Source organism: Struthio camelus, chromosome 24 (assembly GCF_040807025.1).
Source record: "Struthio camelus isolate bStrCam1 chromosome 24, bStrCam1.hap1, whole genome shotgun sequence".
In the NCBI taxonomy this organism is placed as follows: domain Eukaryota; kingdom Metazoa; phylum Chordata; class Aves; order Struthioniformes; family Struthionidae; genus Struthio; species Struthio camelus.
Window position 1 is genome coordinate 3,417,545 of NC_090965.1, and position 16,199 is coordinate 3,433,743.

Sequence of the window (16,199 nt, forward strand, 5' to 3'; positions counted from 1 at the left end):
GCCTGGCCTTGCTGGAGAGATTATTCCCTGTCCGGGGCTGAGGATATCCACTGACTGACCCAAGCAGGAGGCACAGATGAGAGTGAGAATAGGAATGTTGGTAATCATGGCTTGTAATTAAAGCACAAACGCAGGGACTACCCAGTAAGATTTGACATAGCCCAGCTGTGGTCAGTCAAGCTCTGCTAGGTTTGCACCAGCTGGGCCTGGCTCTCCCCCATCCCAACACTGGGTCACCACTGCAAAAGCAGCCTGATTCTGGGAGGCCCAGAACAGACCTCGTGTGTGTCAGTAACAAAACGCGTGTGCGCACCATACCAGAATTCGTATCAGTGCTATTACATGGCACTCCTCCAAACAGGCATGCTGAGCACTGCTGAGTAATTTAGGAACTTTTCACCTACTCCCTTGCTCAACAGCACTGTTAGCCCATGACCTTAGAAACATCCCAGCTTAATTTGTCTTTATTTAACTTCTTTACTTTCTTTTTGTGATTTTTTTTTTTTCTTGTATAACCAGTGTGGGATACTCGCAAGATCAGCCTCACTGTTGCTTAGAGTTGATATCATGCTTTGGCTTGCAAGGTCCACAGGGAAATTTTGTCCTTTTTAAGCATGCTGGTTTTAAACATTGCAGTTGCGTAAATGAGATCAGGATAACATTTTCAGAAGCACAATAATAGCAGAAATCCTTTTGGGAAGTAGGATTTCAGCTCCTTTTATTTTAGCACATTTTATTTATTTATTTATTTTTACCCGGAGTAAGGCTTAGGTGAGTAGTTCTAATTTCAGTTTAGATCCTGTAAGCCTTTAGATTGGTCTCTTGTTCAGCACACCCTTGACTTTTGCATGAGGTTTTAAGAGCTGGGTGAGGGGAGTAACCCCTTTAAGCATCTCCAAAAATCCTCCCCCTAGTTTCCCCGTCGCTCAGTCTGGGACTCACATTCTAGCTGGCCGAGTTGCTCTAGTGTGTGTGGTTGGGGGTTTGGGTGAGGCTCTGCGTTTGTGATAGCTGCTTAGGTTTGTGTAGCAGGAAGCCTGGTGGCAGAAGTGTGGTAGCAGATCAAGAACTCTGTAGTGCAGTGGGCTCGTGTATCCCCCTCTTTATGGAGACTGAAACTCAGCTAACTCGCTTGGCAGAAGCCCTGCTCCCTGGAGGAGGTAGGGGGGATTAGGAATCTGCATGCTTTCTCTGTGAGCATGGAGTGGATGCTATGTTGCAGCATTTCAATTAGATGTGCCACGTGCAAGGGTTGTGCCCAAGCAAAGCTATTTATTCAATAAAACTCCTAGAATGAGCCTTTCTTTAGTCTCTTCCCCCCTAATTGTAGAGACTGTGTCAGAGAGAAGACAGGTACTGACAGATTGTGAATGTGATGGATCCCATAGAGGGGTCTCACCCCTGGAGATCTGGTCAAAGCCAGGACAAAACTCTGGATCTGAGTTTCTCAGGATTATAGAATAGATGTAGGGTGGAAGGGCCCTTTGGAGGTCTCAGATCAAATCTCCTGTTCAAAGCAGTGCTAACTCCAAAGGTCAGATTGATCAGAGCCTCTGGCATTCGGTGGAGTTTGGAAACTCTTCAAAGATGAAGGTCCCCCACAGCTGTAGTCCTTGTCCCAGGGCTGCACCATGCTCATGGGGAAGTTTTCTTTTTCTTTATGTCCATCAGAATTTCCCTTGTGGCACCTGTGTCTGTGGTCTCATATCCTTTTGCTGTTCACCTCTGAGAGGAGTCTGGCTCTGCCTTCTCTAGGTAGTAGAAAACTGAAATTCAGTCCCCATCAGCCTTTTCTTCTCCAAGCTGAACAAACCAGCTTCTTCAGCCTCTTCTCTATCTAATGTGCTCTAGCCCCTTCATCATCGTGGTCACTATTCATTGGCCTCTCTTCTTTGCTGGTGTCTTCTTGTACTGAAGGGGCCAAAACTGGACACAGAGTCCAGATGTGGCCTTATGAATGCTGAATAGAGAGGACTAATCGCTTCCCCTAACCTGCTGGCTCTAGTCTTGGTAATGCAGTCGAGAAAGTGGTTCATCTTCATTGCTGTCAGGGTACACTGCTGGCTCCTGGGCAGCTTGTCTACCAGGACCTTTTTTGCAGAGCTGCTCCATCATTCTCTCCTAGTCTGCCCTGATACATGGTTTCGTTCCATCCCCTATCTGACAGCTCTACAAGTGGGCCAATTTGGCCATGTGATAGCTGCTGGGCAGCAAACCCAGATGCTTGCTCTCAGCAGCAAGCAGGAGGGGAGCTCAGGTAGCTGCATGAGGTCTGTATTTCCCCAGCAGCAGATCTCTTGGCCAAGGTAGGAGGTTCTTATGTCAAGCTGGGTACCAGTGACTCTGCTGGATTTGGGTGCAACGTGGTAGTAAAAGCCAACGGAGACCCTGCAGCTCACGAGGAGAGCTGCATGGTGGGTCGTTGCTGAGCTTTCAGCCCTAAAGGTCCCAGTTGACAGTGTGGGCAGTGTCCTGGGACAGTGACCTTGCTCTGAGGGTTTGCAATCTGGTGCTGCATGCCTGCTGAAGTTGCATCTTCCTCTTGAGAAGGGCTCTGGGTTGGCTCGAGGGCTCCACGAGCCTGGAGGGTGGTAGGGACCAACACTGGGTGTTGGGGCTACGCACCTGGACAAGGCATGAGATGGGGTGGCAGAGGCCAAGGCGCAATGCCTGGGAGAAGTGTGGCTGGGATTAGGGGTGCTTTCAGGGCATCCTCTGCCCAAACTGCAGCAGGACAGCTGCAACTGTCTGCTACCCTCTGCTGGTTACAGCTCCCCATGCATGGGCACGGTGCCTGTGCTAGACAGACACAGGCATCTGGACATCTGCACCAGAGTGTCACCCAACTCCCGTGAGAGGCAGCAGAGGTGTGTTGCACCCAGCAGAACCCGTTCCTCCCTGCTGCCTGCATGGAGGGGGCTGCTAGCCCTTGAGACAGGGGCTGTGGGATCCAAACCTGTGTCTCAAGAGATGAGCCAGTGGGTGGGCTCGTGGCCAAGCTCTCTGCAGCCTGGAAGAGCTGGTGTTGGGGCTAGTGCTGCTCTGAGCAGGAGGGTAGACTGGAGCCCTCTGAGCCCCTCAGCTGGCTGCATAGCGAGTCCCTGCCCTGTGCCATCATGCTGGGGATGCCATGCCACCTTGTCTCAGCCACAGCAGTCAAGCGCTTTGTGGGAATGTCACCCCAGTGGCTGCTGAGCTGTCTCAGGGTGGGACCTCCCTTGCCTGAGCCCTGGCCCCCCCGGCAGCCCCCATTTCCTGCCCCTAAGGGCTCTGTGTGGATGAGACATGCACGGGTACTGGAGGCGGCCCACGGAGCAATGCCTTCTGCTTGCCAGCTGCCAAAATGCAGTGCGTCCTGTTCCGTTTGCTTGAGGGCAAGCGTCAGCTTCCCAGGCAGCCTGGCAGAGCGAGGCTCCTGCGCTTCTCTGAGAGTTTGGAAATGGCCAGCCAGAGAAGGAGGAGCAGACAAAAACTATCAGAACTCTTATTTCCACGGCTAAGGAAAAATTAGCTTCCCTTGGCAGCTGGAAGGTGGGGAGAGACAGTGAGCAATGGAGCTGAGACCTTGGGGAGGTTTGGTGGTAGCTTTCAGCTCTCCCCAGGATGGTGAAGAAGGAGGCTGGGGTGGCTAGTATCTGCTCTGCTGGGGCAGCTCTGCCTGTCCTGCACAAGGACTCATGCCTAGAAATGCCCATGGACATCCCAGCTGGCCGGATCAGAGCTGGGAGCAACCATCCCAGCAGGACTCACAAGCGAGTACCCTGGGCTCAGCATCCTTGGAGCTGAGCTTTACCAGGACCCTGCCTTGGAAAACAGCTCCAGATGTTCCTGGGAGGAGCCCCCACGTTCATACCCTTCCCCCCAAATGTGTCACTGTGCTTCAGGTGACCTCTCTGGATATGCTCACCCTCTTGGCTGCGCCTAGCCCAGGTGCTGAAGTAGGCTGTGGGGCGCTCAGGGCTGTGAGGCAGCCCGGGCTGCGTTACATAGCGAAACCAGGGCTCCTGGGACACACAGGATTTCTGCCAGCGTGGTGAGGTTGGCCCCAGGGAGCATGAACTAGTTCTTGGCTTTGGCAGTTGCTGCCCTGCCCTTGTAATTAGGGATAATTAGGTGCATCTCATCAGTGCTGCAGACTTGCCTCCTGGCCATAACTCGCTGCAGGCTTTGCCCCAGGGCACTGTGGCCAGGACCCGGCACCATCTGGGGGGACAACAGGGGCCGCAGAGGGGCTGGGAGGAGCAGGGCTTGAGCCAGGGTGCAGGGGGGCATTCAGGCTGGGATGGCCAGGGCCCGCGGGGGGATAGGCAGGGCTGCTCAGGAGGTGAGTGTCAGGGCAGCAGACGAGCGCGGCCGCGTGCCAGGGAGCCCGTGGGCTGTCACCCCAGACAGCAACCCCTGGGAGCATCGCAGGTGTCTCCTGGGTGGATTTTTTTCCCCTTCCACACCCTGCATTTGTGAAGGTACCTGCACCCTCAGCATCTCCAGGGGCACATCGAGCCAGCTGCCTGGGGAGCCACCTCGGCAGCCCACGGCCAGCACCAGAGCCCCGAGCATCCCTGCCGGCAGCCTGGCGCAGCAGCGCAAGCTCCTTTGCCAGGCAGAGACGGACCTGGCACAAGAACAGACGAACCTGCGGTGGCCAGGAACGAGACAGGCTGGAAACGAGACGGTGTTTTGCCACGGGGCAGGGCGGACTCGGGCCGGACCTTGCTGTGCCGCACTACCGCGGATCCAGCCAGGGCGTTCGTCCCCTCCCTCGCACGTCCTGCCGGGCTGGAGGATGCTCACCTTCACTGGGGATCTGCGGTCGCAGCTGGCCTGGCCACATCGAATCCTTCTGCCGGTGGGGACGGGCCTGTCCCGGTGCTGGGAACCCTGTGCTGAGCACCCCTGTGCCGAGGGCTGGGCGGGAGGCAGGCTCTCGAGGACTGTCCCTCACAGGGCAGCCTGACATCTCTGGTCTCCGGTCCCCACGCGTTCCCCCCTCCTTGATCAGAGGAACTGAGGCCCCCCACAGCCCCCTCCCCCCGCTGGCACTGCACCCCACAGCCCCCTGCCCCTGCTGGCACTGCACCCCACAGCCCCCTGCCCCTGCTGGCACTGCACCCCACAGCCCTCTGCCATGGCTGGCACTGCACCCCACAGCCCCCTGCCCCTGCTGGCTCGGTACCCATAGCCCTGTGCCTGCCTGGCACTGCACCCCACAGCTCTCTGCCCCCGCTGGCACTGCACCCCACAACCCCCGCCTCCACTGGCACTGCACCCCACAGCCCCCTGCCCCCGCTGGCACTGCACCCCACAGCCCCCTGCTCCTGCTGGCACTGCACCCCGTAGCCCCCTGCCATGGCTGGCACTGTGCCCCGTTGCCCCCTGCCCCTGCTGGCACTGCACCCCACAGCCCCGTGCCTGCCTGGCACTGCACCCCACAGCCCCCTGCCCCCGCTGGCACTGCACCCCACAGCCCCCTGCCCCTGCTGGCTCGGTACCCATAGCCCTGTGCCTGCCTGGCACTGCACCCCCCAGGCCCCTGCCACCACTGGCACTGCACCCCACAGCCCCCTGCCCCCGATGGCACTACACTCCCCAGCCCTGTGCCCAGCTGGCGTTGCGCCCCAGCCCCCCACCTCAGCTGGTACTGCACCCCATGTCCAGGCCAGCACTGCAGCTTTGCAAAGCCCTGCCCATGCCCACCCAGGCTCGGCTGCCGTGCGCGCGGATCTGCGTGGTGCCCCTGTCATCTTTACCAGCCGTGCCCACCTCAGCCTTGCCCACACCGTGCCCTGCCAGCCCCACACGCTGCTGCTGGCCGCCCTGGGTCATTCACACGGCAGCCCGGGGTGCCAACACCGCTCGCAGGCAGCCCGGACGGGCCTCCCGCCCGCCAGCCGGGCCGGGGCTGAGCCGGGGCTGCGCCAGACCTGGCTGGGCTTCGCCTGGGCGTGAAGGGTGTCTGCAAGGCAGGAGGGGCCAGGCGAGGCGGGGAAGGAATGCGAGCGGGAGAGCGGCTGGGCATGTAGCGACAGATCCTGGGGAGCGCGGAGCCGGGGATCCCACACGCTGCACGGGGCAGGCAGCAGAGCCCCGGCGATAGGAATCGCAGCCAGCATGTGGCACCTAATTGCTTCCACCCTTTGAAAGCCGCCGGCGAGCAGACAGGGGTTAATTCCCCGGGGAGGGTGGCGAGCCCCAGTGGCTGCGGCTGCCACTGCCGCAGGTCCTGTCCCCCCGGGAGCTCGGCTCAGACGTGGAGGGGCTGGAAATCCCCAGCGGGTGATGCCTGTCTGGGCCAGTGCAAGGAGCTGAGGATCCCACGGGGCTGCTGGCCGGCTGAGGAGCTGCTATGACCCCAGAGAAGGTGCTGAGAGAGGGGCTGCTGGAGAAACGCAGCGGGGGGCTGCTGCAGCTCTGGAAGAAGAAGCGTTGCCTCCTGACAGAGAAGGGGCTGCAGCTCTTTGAGCCCAAGGGCTCGCGCCGAAAGGAGCTGAGCTTCTCACGCATGAAGGCGGTGGAGTGCGTGGAGTGGAAGGAGCGGCACATCTACTTCACCGTGGTGATGGAGGACAGCCACGAGATCGACTTCCGCTGCGCCCAGGAGGACCCGGGCTGGAACGCCACGATCACCATGGGCCTCGTCCGCTTCAAGAACCAGCAGGCGATCCAGATCGTGCGGGCCCGGCACAGCTGCAGAGCAGGTAAGCAGCTCCCTGCAGCTCGCTGGGAGAGGGCTGGGGGCCCGTGGCTCCACGCTGCGACGCGACTGGTGCCTGGGGCAAGGCTCGGGGCCTCCTGGGGTGCAGGGACCTGCCGCAGGATGAGCTCATTGACCATCACCTCAGTGCTCTGCTGCCATCCCCGGGGCAGTTTGGCTCCCCCCATGGAAAAGGCGCAGCGGGAATTGCAGCACATAAGCAGGAGCCATGGGCCCGGGAGCATGGGGAGCCCCATGGACAGGGACACCCCCCAGCCAGGGTCTTTGTGGAAGTGCTGAGTCCTGTGTCCCCAGCCAGGGCTGTGGCCCCCGGCACTTTGCTCTGCCCTCTGCTTCCCCCTTGGAGCTGCTCAAGCTTCACCTGCTGGGATTTAATCTCCTCACGTCCCCCAAAATGGGGCTTTCTCATACCCTTTCCTCTGGCCAGGGTGGCCTGACCCTTCCACCCATTCCCATGGTCAGGGTTGGGCCACTGTGGTTTCTACAGGAGGCCAAGCTCGCTGCTGAGCTTCCATTCCTCCTGCTGGCTGGTGGCCATGGAGGGGGTGGCCTGAGGAGCAGCTGTGAGCAGGGGCAGCTCTGTGTCACCCTGCCCTCTGGGCAATGGCCCTGATGCAGGACCTCCTGGGATCTCCCCAACCAGCGTCCTGCTCTGCTGGGTGGTGAGTGGTCCCCAGGGACACTGTGCTGTCCAACCCTGCATGTGGGATGGATGGAGGTGCTGAGGCTGCCCAGCTTCAGGCAGTCTTGGCCCTGGGTGCAGGCTCATCATGAAGGACTGGAGCCCAGCCCAGCCTGGCATTGTAGGAGAGTCGTACGGACACTGCAGACTCTTGACCCTGCTCCACAGTGCCGTTTGGGCCTGATCCTGCCCCATGTCCCAGCACCAAGGTAACGAACGCCTTCTTTCCACAGTGGTGCAGTATGACGCAGCCTCAGCGGGCCAGCCCGTGGACATGAAGCATCCGAAGGGCAGGACGGAGAAGGCCCTTGGCTCAGTGGGCAGCCGAGAGAACGGGATCCCAGCAGGCAAATGAGGCCAGTGCTCTGTCTGGTCTGGGCACACGGGTGGCAGCCCCTAGGGAGGCCAGTGCAAGCGCTGGCTTCCCATGGCCTGTTGTGCCTCCTTCAGCGAGAAACTGTCACGCCGCCAGTCAGCCCACAGCTGCACACTGCCTGGGGCAGGATGGAGAGGCACCTGAGGAGCCAAGCTGGCATGGCTGCAGGGGTCAAGCTGCATGCCCCTTGGCCTGTCAGCGTAAGAGTTGAAGGGGCAGAAGGACACAGCCAGGGCCATCACTGGGGGGTCCGGATATGGCAGAGGTGACATCTTTCCCCAGGGACCCACTGTCCTTCAGCCAACATGGCCTGGACCTTGATGGACTGTGAGGACTTCCTGGGTCCAGGCCTCTCCTGCAGGACAGGATGGGGATGGATGAGGCTGAGATCGAAGAAAGCATCATGAAAGTACGCTCTGTTTTTTTTTGTGAGGTGGCACTGGGATGGATTGATGCAGCCAGAGACACATTTCCCCCTGAGCCCTCACCTTGCAAAGGGGTTGGGAGGCTGCCCCAAGCTGCTGCGGATGGGACCGCTCCACTCATTTTGTCCGGATGCCCTGGTAACGTGGGCTTTTGCAACCGTACTGCCAGACATCCTCCTGCCTGGAGCCACCCTCACTGTTAGTGCCTCAGGCCAATGGGTGATGCTGGAGAAGACAATGGGCATCTCACCTTCCTGTACCCAATGGTTCCCTTATGTTGTATCAAACAAGTCATTTTGCTGCTTACCCTGTTGTCACTTTTGTCTGTGGGGCCCCACAAGGTACATACCCTGCACAGAGCTTCAGCCTCTGTTAACTCTGTCTTTGGTATCCCCCTAAATCTGCCAGTATCCCACAGCAGGGGTCTGAAGCCCCTCGCTCCCATCCCGAGCTTCTCTGGTCATCCATCACACTCAGCCCATGCCCCCAGGTGTTCCCACGGCAGCTCCCATACTGGTGACCTGGGAGCAAAGCTACCTGGCTTTGCAGGCTGCGACGGCAGGAACCGGAAGGCAGAGCTCCTGCTGGGGCTCTGCCCCGACAGGCAACACAGATGCAAGTGCCTCGAGCCACTGGGCTCCACAAGCCGGAGCCTGAGCTGAAGCCCGGCTACCGGAGGCACTGCAGATCGTCTCGGAGATTGCCCAGCAGTGTGGGAATTTGGGAGCATGGTACGCTGTCCCTCTGGGCTGTGGCAGCCAGCCTGAGCCTGCGCACCTGGAGCCTTTGCCCGGCCCTACGGCAGGGCTGGAGCCCATGGGGATCCCGTCCCAGCTTGAGCTGCTCTGAAGCCCCATGCCAAGGCCAACTGTGGAGTGGCTTTCGGGAGGGACGGTGGCATGGTCCCCTGGCATGGCCCCAGCCCACTCACCTTGTGCCAGAGCCAGGCTCACGTTGGCTCTTTCTGAGCAGCCAAGATTAGGAATGAGCACTTTGTTTGATGTTTTTCTGCTCAGAAAGGACTGCCTGACCCTCCCTAGCCAGAGCACGTTGGCTTTGTTTGCTGAGAAGACCCTCCGCTTTTGTGGGGAGATGAGCTGGGGCAGGTCCAAATTGACGGGGGCTCATCCTCCCCCATTTGGTTGCAGCCTCCCTCCCTTGGCTGCAGATGGGCTTAAACTAGAAGCCAGAGCTGTGCATTATCCCTGGTCATTGCTGGGGACAGAGGTAGCGAAACATAGTAGTTTACAAGAAGGTGCTGGATACCAGCAGCTTTGAACTTGATGCCACTCATGTCTGGTCCCAGCTGGGGCTCAAGGTCATTCTGGCTGTCTTGGAAGCTAGTGAGTTCCGGTTCCTCCTCGCTTTAGTGTGTCAGCCAGGCCAGGGTGTCTGTCCAAACCAAACCCCCGGGGCAGTGAGCTCTGTGCTCACCGTGGGGTCACCTTGGGGCAGGGAAGCCATATCTCATGTCATTCCCACATCAGTGGGGGATGTATTTAAACTCTTACCAGCATCCAGGCTGGATGAGAGCTGAGATGAGAGCCTCTCCAAGTGCTGAGCCCACATAGCAAAGGAGCAGAACCCAGCAAGAGGCTTTCTGAAGTCTTCCAAATTTTGTTCCTGTTTTGGTCCGCCTGACTCCTGCATTTCGACTCTCCTGCTCTCCTGCTCCCTGCAAAGAGATATTTTTGTTTTCTGAGTGCCCAAGCAATAGAAGTAGCTGGGGAACAAACTGGGTGTGCATATGGGTCTGCCCTGCCTGTGGACATACACCCCCACACTGATGAATCCAAGTAGCAGTGGAGGCCATAATAGCCGGGAGCTGGGAGGAAATTTAGATTAATGGAGGTAAAGACACAAAAGGAGCAAGGCAAATAGCTACTTCAGAGTTTCAGGTCCAGGCATGGGAAGGCCAAGCTGTAGCCCTTTTCCATTCCTGTCCTGAGCTGCTCATCACCTTGCACAGCCAACACGCAGCCAGTTCCCCTGCCCATGTCCCCTACCCAACCTGAATTTTGGAGTTTTTTCTGAACAGAGACCCAAATCTACCAGATCTGGCTGTGTGGGGGCAAATGTCTTCCAAGAGTGGATTCACAAACTAAATCTGGTAGCAGGGAGCCTGGGAGATGAGAGCTTAGCAAGCCAGCGTGCTGTAGGAGTGGGTGGGAGATGGGATCATTTTACTGTCATCCTGGGAGGGTTGGAGTTTTCATGCAGCTCTCCAGAGGAAAAGGTCATACAGAGAGTGAAAAACAAACAACCAAGACACTCAGCCAGATGGGCCCCAGCAGCTGACACAGCCCCCATCACCCAGGAACTGCGGTTCTGGGATCTATGTGCCCATTTCTGGCCCAGATCGAACTGAGCATTGCAAGGTGAAGCCAGCCACCTGGAAGCTGGGTAAATGTCTGGAGGGCTGGAGGCAGGGGCTCAGAGAGCACCTTGGTTTGCAGGCGAAAGCAAGTGCTGGTCCTTGTGTGGGTGCAACAGGGTCTTCGGAGCACTGCGGTAGCCCAAGCACTGAGAAAAGGTTTTCAGCTGACTGTTTGCATAGAAACAGGGATGCAAGAGAGCTTGCAGGGTGCTACCAGCCAGCCCAAACAGCAGAGCAAGGACACATGAGAAGCTTTTCTAATCTCCACATCTCTCTCTCCCTCAGTCCTGTTGGAGGTTTTGGGGGGGCGCAAGGATGAAGCAAAAATTCTTGAAAGACAAGGCAGCAAGCAGAGAGCAGGGCGCACTCCCTGGACACCCTGTTGGGGGAAAATACTGATAAACTTTTACTCCTGATCATGTCCGACCTCCCTGGTAGGGAGCATGGCCCATTAACCCTTCCTGCAGAGTCCTCCATGTATGGCATCTTGGGTGCTATGGGCTCTGGGGCCACCCGGGGAAGGTGCTCCCACTCAGGTTACTGCTACTGTCTCCACCTACAGCGGGTGCTGGGATCTCACCAGGAGATTTGCTACCCCCAGCCAGCAACAGGCACAGGGACAGAGCACAGCTGCCTTCCTTCTCTCCTGTCTGGGTGCCATCCGTGGGTGATGCTGGTGGCAGGAGTGTGAGGGCAGCTGCATGGCAGGCTTCACATGAGATCCCACTATCTTCATGGCCACAATGGCACAAGGCGAGCGCACAGCAGAGACGTCGCCCTGGAGGTGGAGAAACTGAGGCATGGCAGGATGTTAGGAGCTGGGTGGCTTGCAGCCTGGCCCCACAGCATGCAGGCACCAGCAGCTGCAAGGAGGGGCTGGCTCTTGGCCATCTTCTGCTTCGGGATGGTGGGGGACACCAGGCAGAACTGTAGATGAGCATTGCCCCCAAAAGGGAGCTGGGTGCACCGGAGCTGCCTGACTTCAGAGAAAGGAGCCTGAAAAGCCTGTTCAGCTGCTCCCAGCCCTGAGGAGGCCCAGCTCTGTAGATCCTCCCCATGCAGCTCAGAGGATGCCCAGGTGCCAGAGCTCCTCCATGCAGGCTGGGGGCTACTCCAGGCCTACAATGCCCACCCAGCTGGCATGGGAGTCCCCATGGGTGCCAGGCGCTCTGTGGGTACCCAGGGCTGGCACCTTTTGCACAGCACCCGAGAGAGAGATCATTTGGTGGAGAAGTGGCAGGGGGAAGTTTGAGTCCGTTTTTTCTGCCAGATGAAACCACAGCACCCAGACCTGGCTTCTCAGGAAGGATTGCTGGGATTGAGGGCAATCGATTGCCTTCAGGATGAAATAACTGGCCCCATGGAGGAGGTGAGAGCACAGATGCATTTGCCAAGGCTCCTGCAGTGTCTGAATAACCAAATCGGAGAGAGAGGGGCTGGGGAGGTGGGTGAAAAGCTGGCTGAGCCACCAGGCTCAAGGGGGAATGGGCAACGGTTGGAGGGCCACACTGTGCTCCTCAGACGTCAATGCTGAGCAGCATCGGGGTCGGTTCAGAGGTTCCTGGGCTGGCTGGACCCTCCTGGCAGCCAGCAGAGGTGGTGGGGGCCGTGCTACTGTGATGGGCCTTTGGAGAGCGTGGTGCTGCCAACGCTTCTTGGCAGGCAAGGCCAGGCGTACCTCCTCCACCATCGTGTGCCCCAAGGGGAAGCTGGCAGTGCCTCATTCCTCCTAGGAACGTTTGTATAGTTTGTGGGTGTTTTCTCCTGAGATAAGATGGAAAAGATCAAAATTATAGCACACAGAAAATCTTCTCCCCCACCCCTTTTTTTTTTAGTTTAGGTCAAATGCCTGGCTTCCTTCATCAAATGCCTGGCTTTCCTTCAGATGCTACCCAAATTATTTCACTGTTGTCATCCTTAATTACGATTCTTAAATCACTAAATTTCATTTTGGAATCCCAAACCTACTTCAAACAGCACCAGGCTGGAGAGGTGCCCTGTGCCCTGCCTCCACTGCCACATCTGCATGTCCACGCTCTGGGGAGCAAACTGTCCACACAATCCTTGTGACTAGTTTGGCCATTTTGGATAAAGTCCTCCTAGCTTTGGATGTAGGAAGAAATGCTCTTGCCCATAACATAGACCTAGGGATCCTGCATGGGGTACAGGAGCAGAGTAAGGGCTGTTCACAGAATTCCCCTTCCTAAATGTCCTGATTTCGGATCCTGGAGTTGATGTCTCAGGAGATGGAGAAGGCAGTAAGTGATGAACACTCTGCAGTGAGCATCCCATTTCATCCACCCGCTGGAACCCGTGGGAGGCAAGGGGCAGGGTTCACATCCCAGTCTGGCACTGCAAAAAGAAACAAAAATAGTAGTCAGGCATTGCTGGAGCTGCAGAGGGCAGCAACAGAGCTGAATAAACGCCAGCACCCGGCCTGTCACCCAGGGTCCCCAAGCACGAGTCACCAGGCTTATATCAGCCTTGCAGGAAAAGGGGTTGTTGAGATGTGCTGAGTGTCTCGGAGGTAGAAGGAAGACCCTGGAAAATACCCTGCTAATGTTAAAAAAGTGCATAAGCCCCTCCCCCCCTCGAATTCCTGAATTTTGGAATTATTGAGACTATTTTTAGGGGGGAAGTAATTTGTCTTAGACTGAAAAATGGAACAGTTTTTAGGATATTTAAACTGACATCACAGTTGAACCATGTCAGCCCATTAAAACAGAACAGCGAATATCCTTTCTTTAATTTGTAAGGATCAAAAAGATTGACATTGGCAAGGTTTCGGTTTTCCTCCTGATTTTACATTGTTTGGCAAAACAGTGGAAACCTTATGGTCTTCAGTGGGTGACTCAGCTCTCAGCTCCATTTTAATATCTTTTCATTATCTCAAAGTAGGTAATTCCTCCTTATTTAATAAAGTTGTTTCTATGTGCTAATCAAATGAGACATGGTGTATTTGCTATTCCTAAAGAACTAGTTAGCTTTGAAAAGTCCTTTCTTAGTTTTGCTAACTTCTGCAAACATTTCAAGCCTTCCTAACAAAATTAAGCTCAGAAAAAAAAAATTGTCCCTCAATAATTCCAGAAGGGTGACATCTCTTTCTGCAAATGGAGAGGCAGTTTCTCTCCCCTTGAGCTGAGGATAGGCTGACTGGGAACCTGTACTGATCTCTAATGAGATATGGGGATGTGCTGCACAGCAGAGAGAAGGAAGCATCGCCCTGGGGAAAGGTGGTTACTGGTGTGCTGCTTGAAATCCTGCTGGGGTAACCAACCTCTTGTGTTTGGTGATTATTGCTGGCTTTTTCTAAAAGGTACCTCTCTACACGGAGGGGGTACCAGGACAGGGAGCAATGTCCAAGACTCTTGTCAAGGGTATTGCCAAGGGACAAGCCATGGCTTGGAAGGTGGAGGATGTTTCTCCCATTTTATGAAAATCATCTGGACTTTGGATCCAGCCCTGTGGCTGCTTCCACCTGGATTCACTGCCTGTATTTATCCAAAATGAGAAGACCAAGTCTCATGTGCAAAGTTGCCCATACCTAAAGAGGCTAATCACAGGCCTGGACTGTCCCGCAAACCCACGGAGGTTTGTGCACTCCATGGATGATGTTTTTCCAACCAGATGGGGCCTTCACCATGCTGGGCCACATGACAGAGCAGGCCCATGGCAGGAGGCTGCAGCTGGAGAAGCTTCCCGGTTGCAGGAGCAGCCATGTCTGCCGGAGAGACATGGTCCAGGCATTGGGTACTAGTGGAACATGGACCGTCAAATCCCAAATGGGAGAGGGGCCACAGCCCCATAGGGTGGTGGGACACCCAGGTGTCCTGGTGGGGCCAGTGCAACAGAGTGAAGCTTGGCAGTGCAGAGGTCTGAGATATGAGAGATCTCCAAGCCCCATGGGGCATACTTGGGGTCTGACCCAGCCCCTCACTGATTCCCAGGTCTGGCTGTGATTACTGTCCAAATGCTGCTCTGCTTTCCATCTCCATGGCCAAACCCGTGGCCTGCTCTGTTTTGATATCTGGTGATATCACCTGAAATTGGAAAGACCCACAGACCCAGCAGGCTGAGGGAATCCCTTACAGGGCTACAAAAAGCATTGCCTTGAAATCAGCCCGGTTGGAGAATATCCTGTATGGCTGTCACCCTCTGGTGTCGTGAATAGCCAGAGTGACTGGGATTAGCCGGGTCCCTTCTGGCAGCTCATGAGGTGCAAGAACCACCAGATGATCTGCAGAGCAAACACCCAGTGATGGACCTTTTTATCAGGATAAATCACATGCACCCTTATGATTTTATTCCAACATGAAACTGCAGTTCTCCTTTCTCCTCTCCAGTCTTGCAGTGACCTTAACTGTAGGAGATGACTCGCTGGCTTAAATATCCCTGCACCTCTGAGCAATTCCACAGGAGGAAAACCTGCTCCCTCCGCAAGGTGAGTCTGGGGGGCCTCCTCCTTCACAACCTGCGAGGAGCCTGGGGCAGCTGGTAGGCTCCTGCGGTCTGCCCCAGGTTTTCAGGCTGGCTCTGAGCATGGCAGCTGAGGGGTGGAGACAGATATGTTTGGAGAGTGCTGTCCTGAAGGACAACAAAAACTCAGCTGTTGTTTCTAAGTCTGTTCCTGATGCCCTGGGAAGCCTGTTATCTTTGTAAATGCCACTGACATTGGTGAAACAAGTACAGTACTTGGAAGAGGGCAAGGACAAGATGGGTGGGATGGCTTGGCCTTGAGGTGGGAAAGCGATCCCTCAATAAAGCCTCAAGTCTGCTTCAGGTAACAAAGGCTTCACCTGGGATGGCCAAACAGCTGATAAGGGTCAGATAGCTTTGAATTTGTGTGTCCAGCACCTTAAGGAGTCAGAGACTGTTACAGCCCCAAAGCTGGTTATCCCAAAGCTGAAGAGCAGTCGTGGTAGCCCCTGCCATGCTTGTGGGGCTGATGCCAAAAGATGAGGAAACATGAAAACCCTACAGGCTCAGCCCTGCAGACATCTCCTGCTGAGCAGGATGCTTGCACAGGGTATCCAGGGGCTGTTTAGAGGGAGAGAGAAACTGCTGACATCCATCTAAGGTGGGAGGAGTGAGTTTCATGGGCAAGTTGCTCACAGATACAAGACCAAACACAGGTACCTTTGGTGACTTGCAGAACAACCTAGGTGTGTGGCTGGGACTTTTACAGACAAATTGGCTGTTTCTATGGGCTCAGGTCCTGGCTAACTCAGGCTTCCCTATACAGGTCTTGGGGAATTTGCTGTTGGCATCCATCCTCTACGTAGCACCCTGGAGGAACACCCCCCCCCCCCCATTTGAATCAACGGGTGCCAAGAGCAGGGGGATGTTATTTTGCTTTTAAGAAGCAGTTCTACCCAGGTGTAGCTGCAATCTCAAGGAAATGGGAAACTTGGGCCCATCCCAGAGTCCATCTGCTCCAGGTAGCCCCCTGCCCTCCCAGGGGAGAGTGTGGGGCTGTGCAGGGATACAGAAGCCTGCAAGCTGGGGATGGAAGTGGCCTGTTTGTGAATTAGGGATGGAGATCCAACACATCTTTATCATGATGTCAGCTGGAGAGGAGAGATGAGGAGAGCCTGGGCTCCTGCCTTCCCTTCCCCACTGCTGACCTC

The 16,199-nt window shown here is 56.3% G+C and overlaps 1 protein-coding gene across 1 annotated transcript; it reads left to right on the forward strand.

The window, feature by feature from the left end:
* The first annotated feature begins 5,927 nt into the window (after positions 1–5,927).
* On the forward strand, positions 5,928–8,500 carry PHLDA3 (pleckstrin homology like domain family A member 3). Its single transcript, XM_009667327.2, has 2 exons — positions 5,928–6,695; positions 7,628–8,500. The coding sequence occupies exons 1-2, from the start codon at positions 6,344–6,346 to the stop codon at positions 7,747–7,749; spliced, it is 474 nt and encodes a 157-aa protein (XP_009665622.1). The 5' UTR covers positions 5,928–6,343; the 3' UTR covers positions 7,750–8,500.
* Positions 8,501–16,199: the final 7,699 nt, after the last annotated feature.

Bases quoted from the DNA above. Each gene is read 5' to 3' on its own strand.
- PHLDA3 (XM_009667327.2), top strand. From the start codon at position 6,344: ATGACCCCAGAGAAGGTGCTGAGAGAGGGGCTGCTGGAGAAACGCAGC. The intron at 6,696-7,627 runs GTAAGCAGCTCC...TTCTTTCCACAG, and splicing joins CCGGCACAGCTGCAGAGCAG to TGGTGCAGTATGACGCAGCC.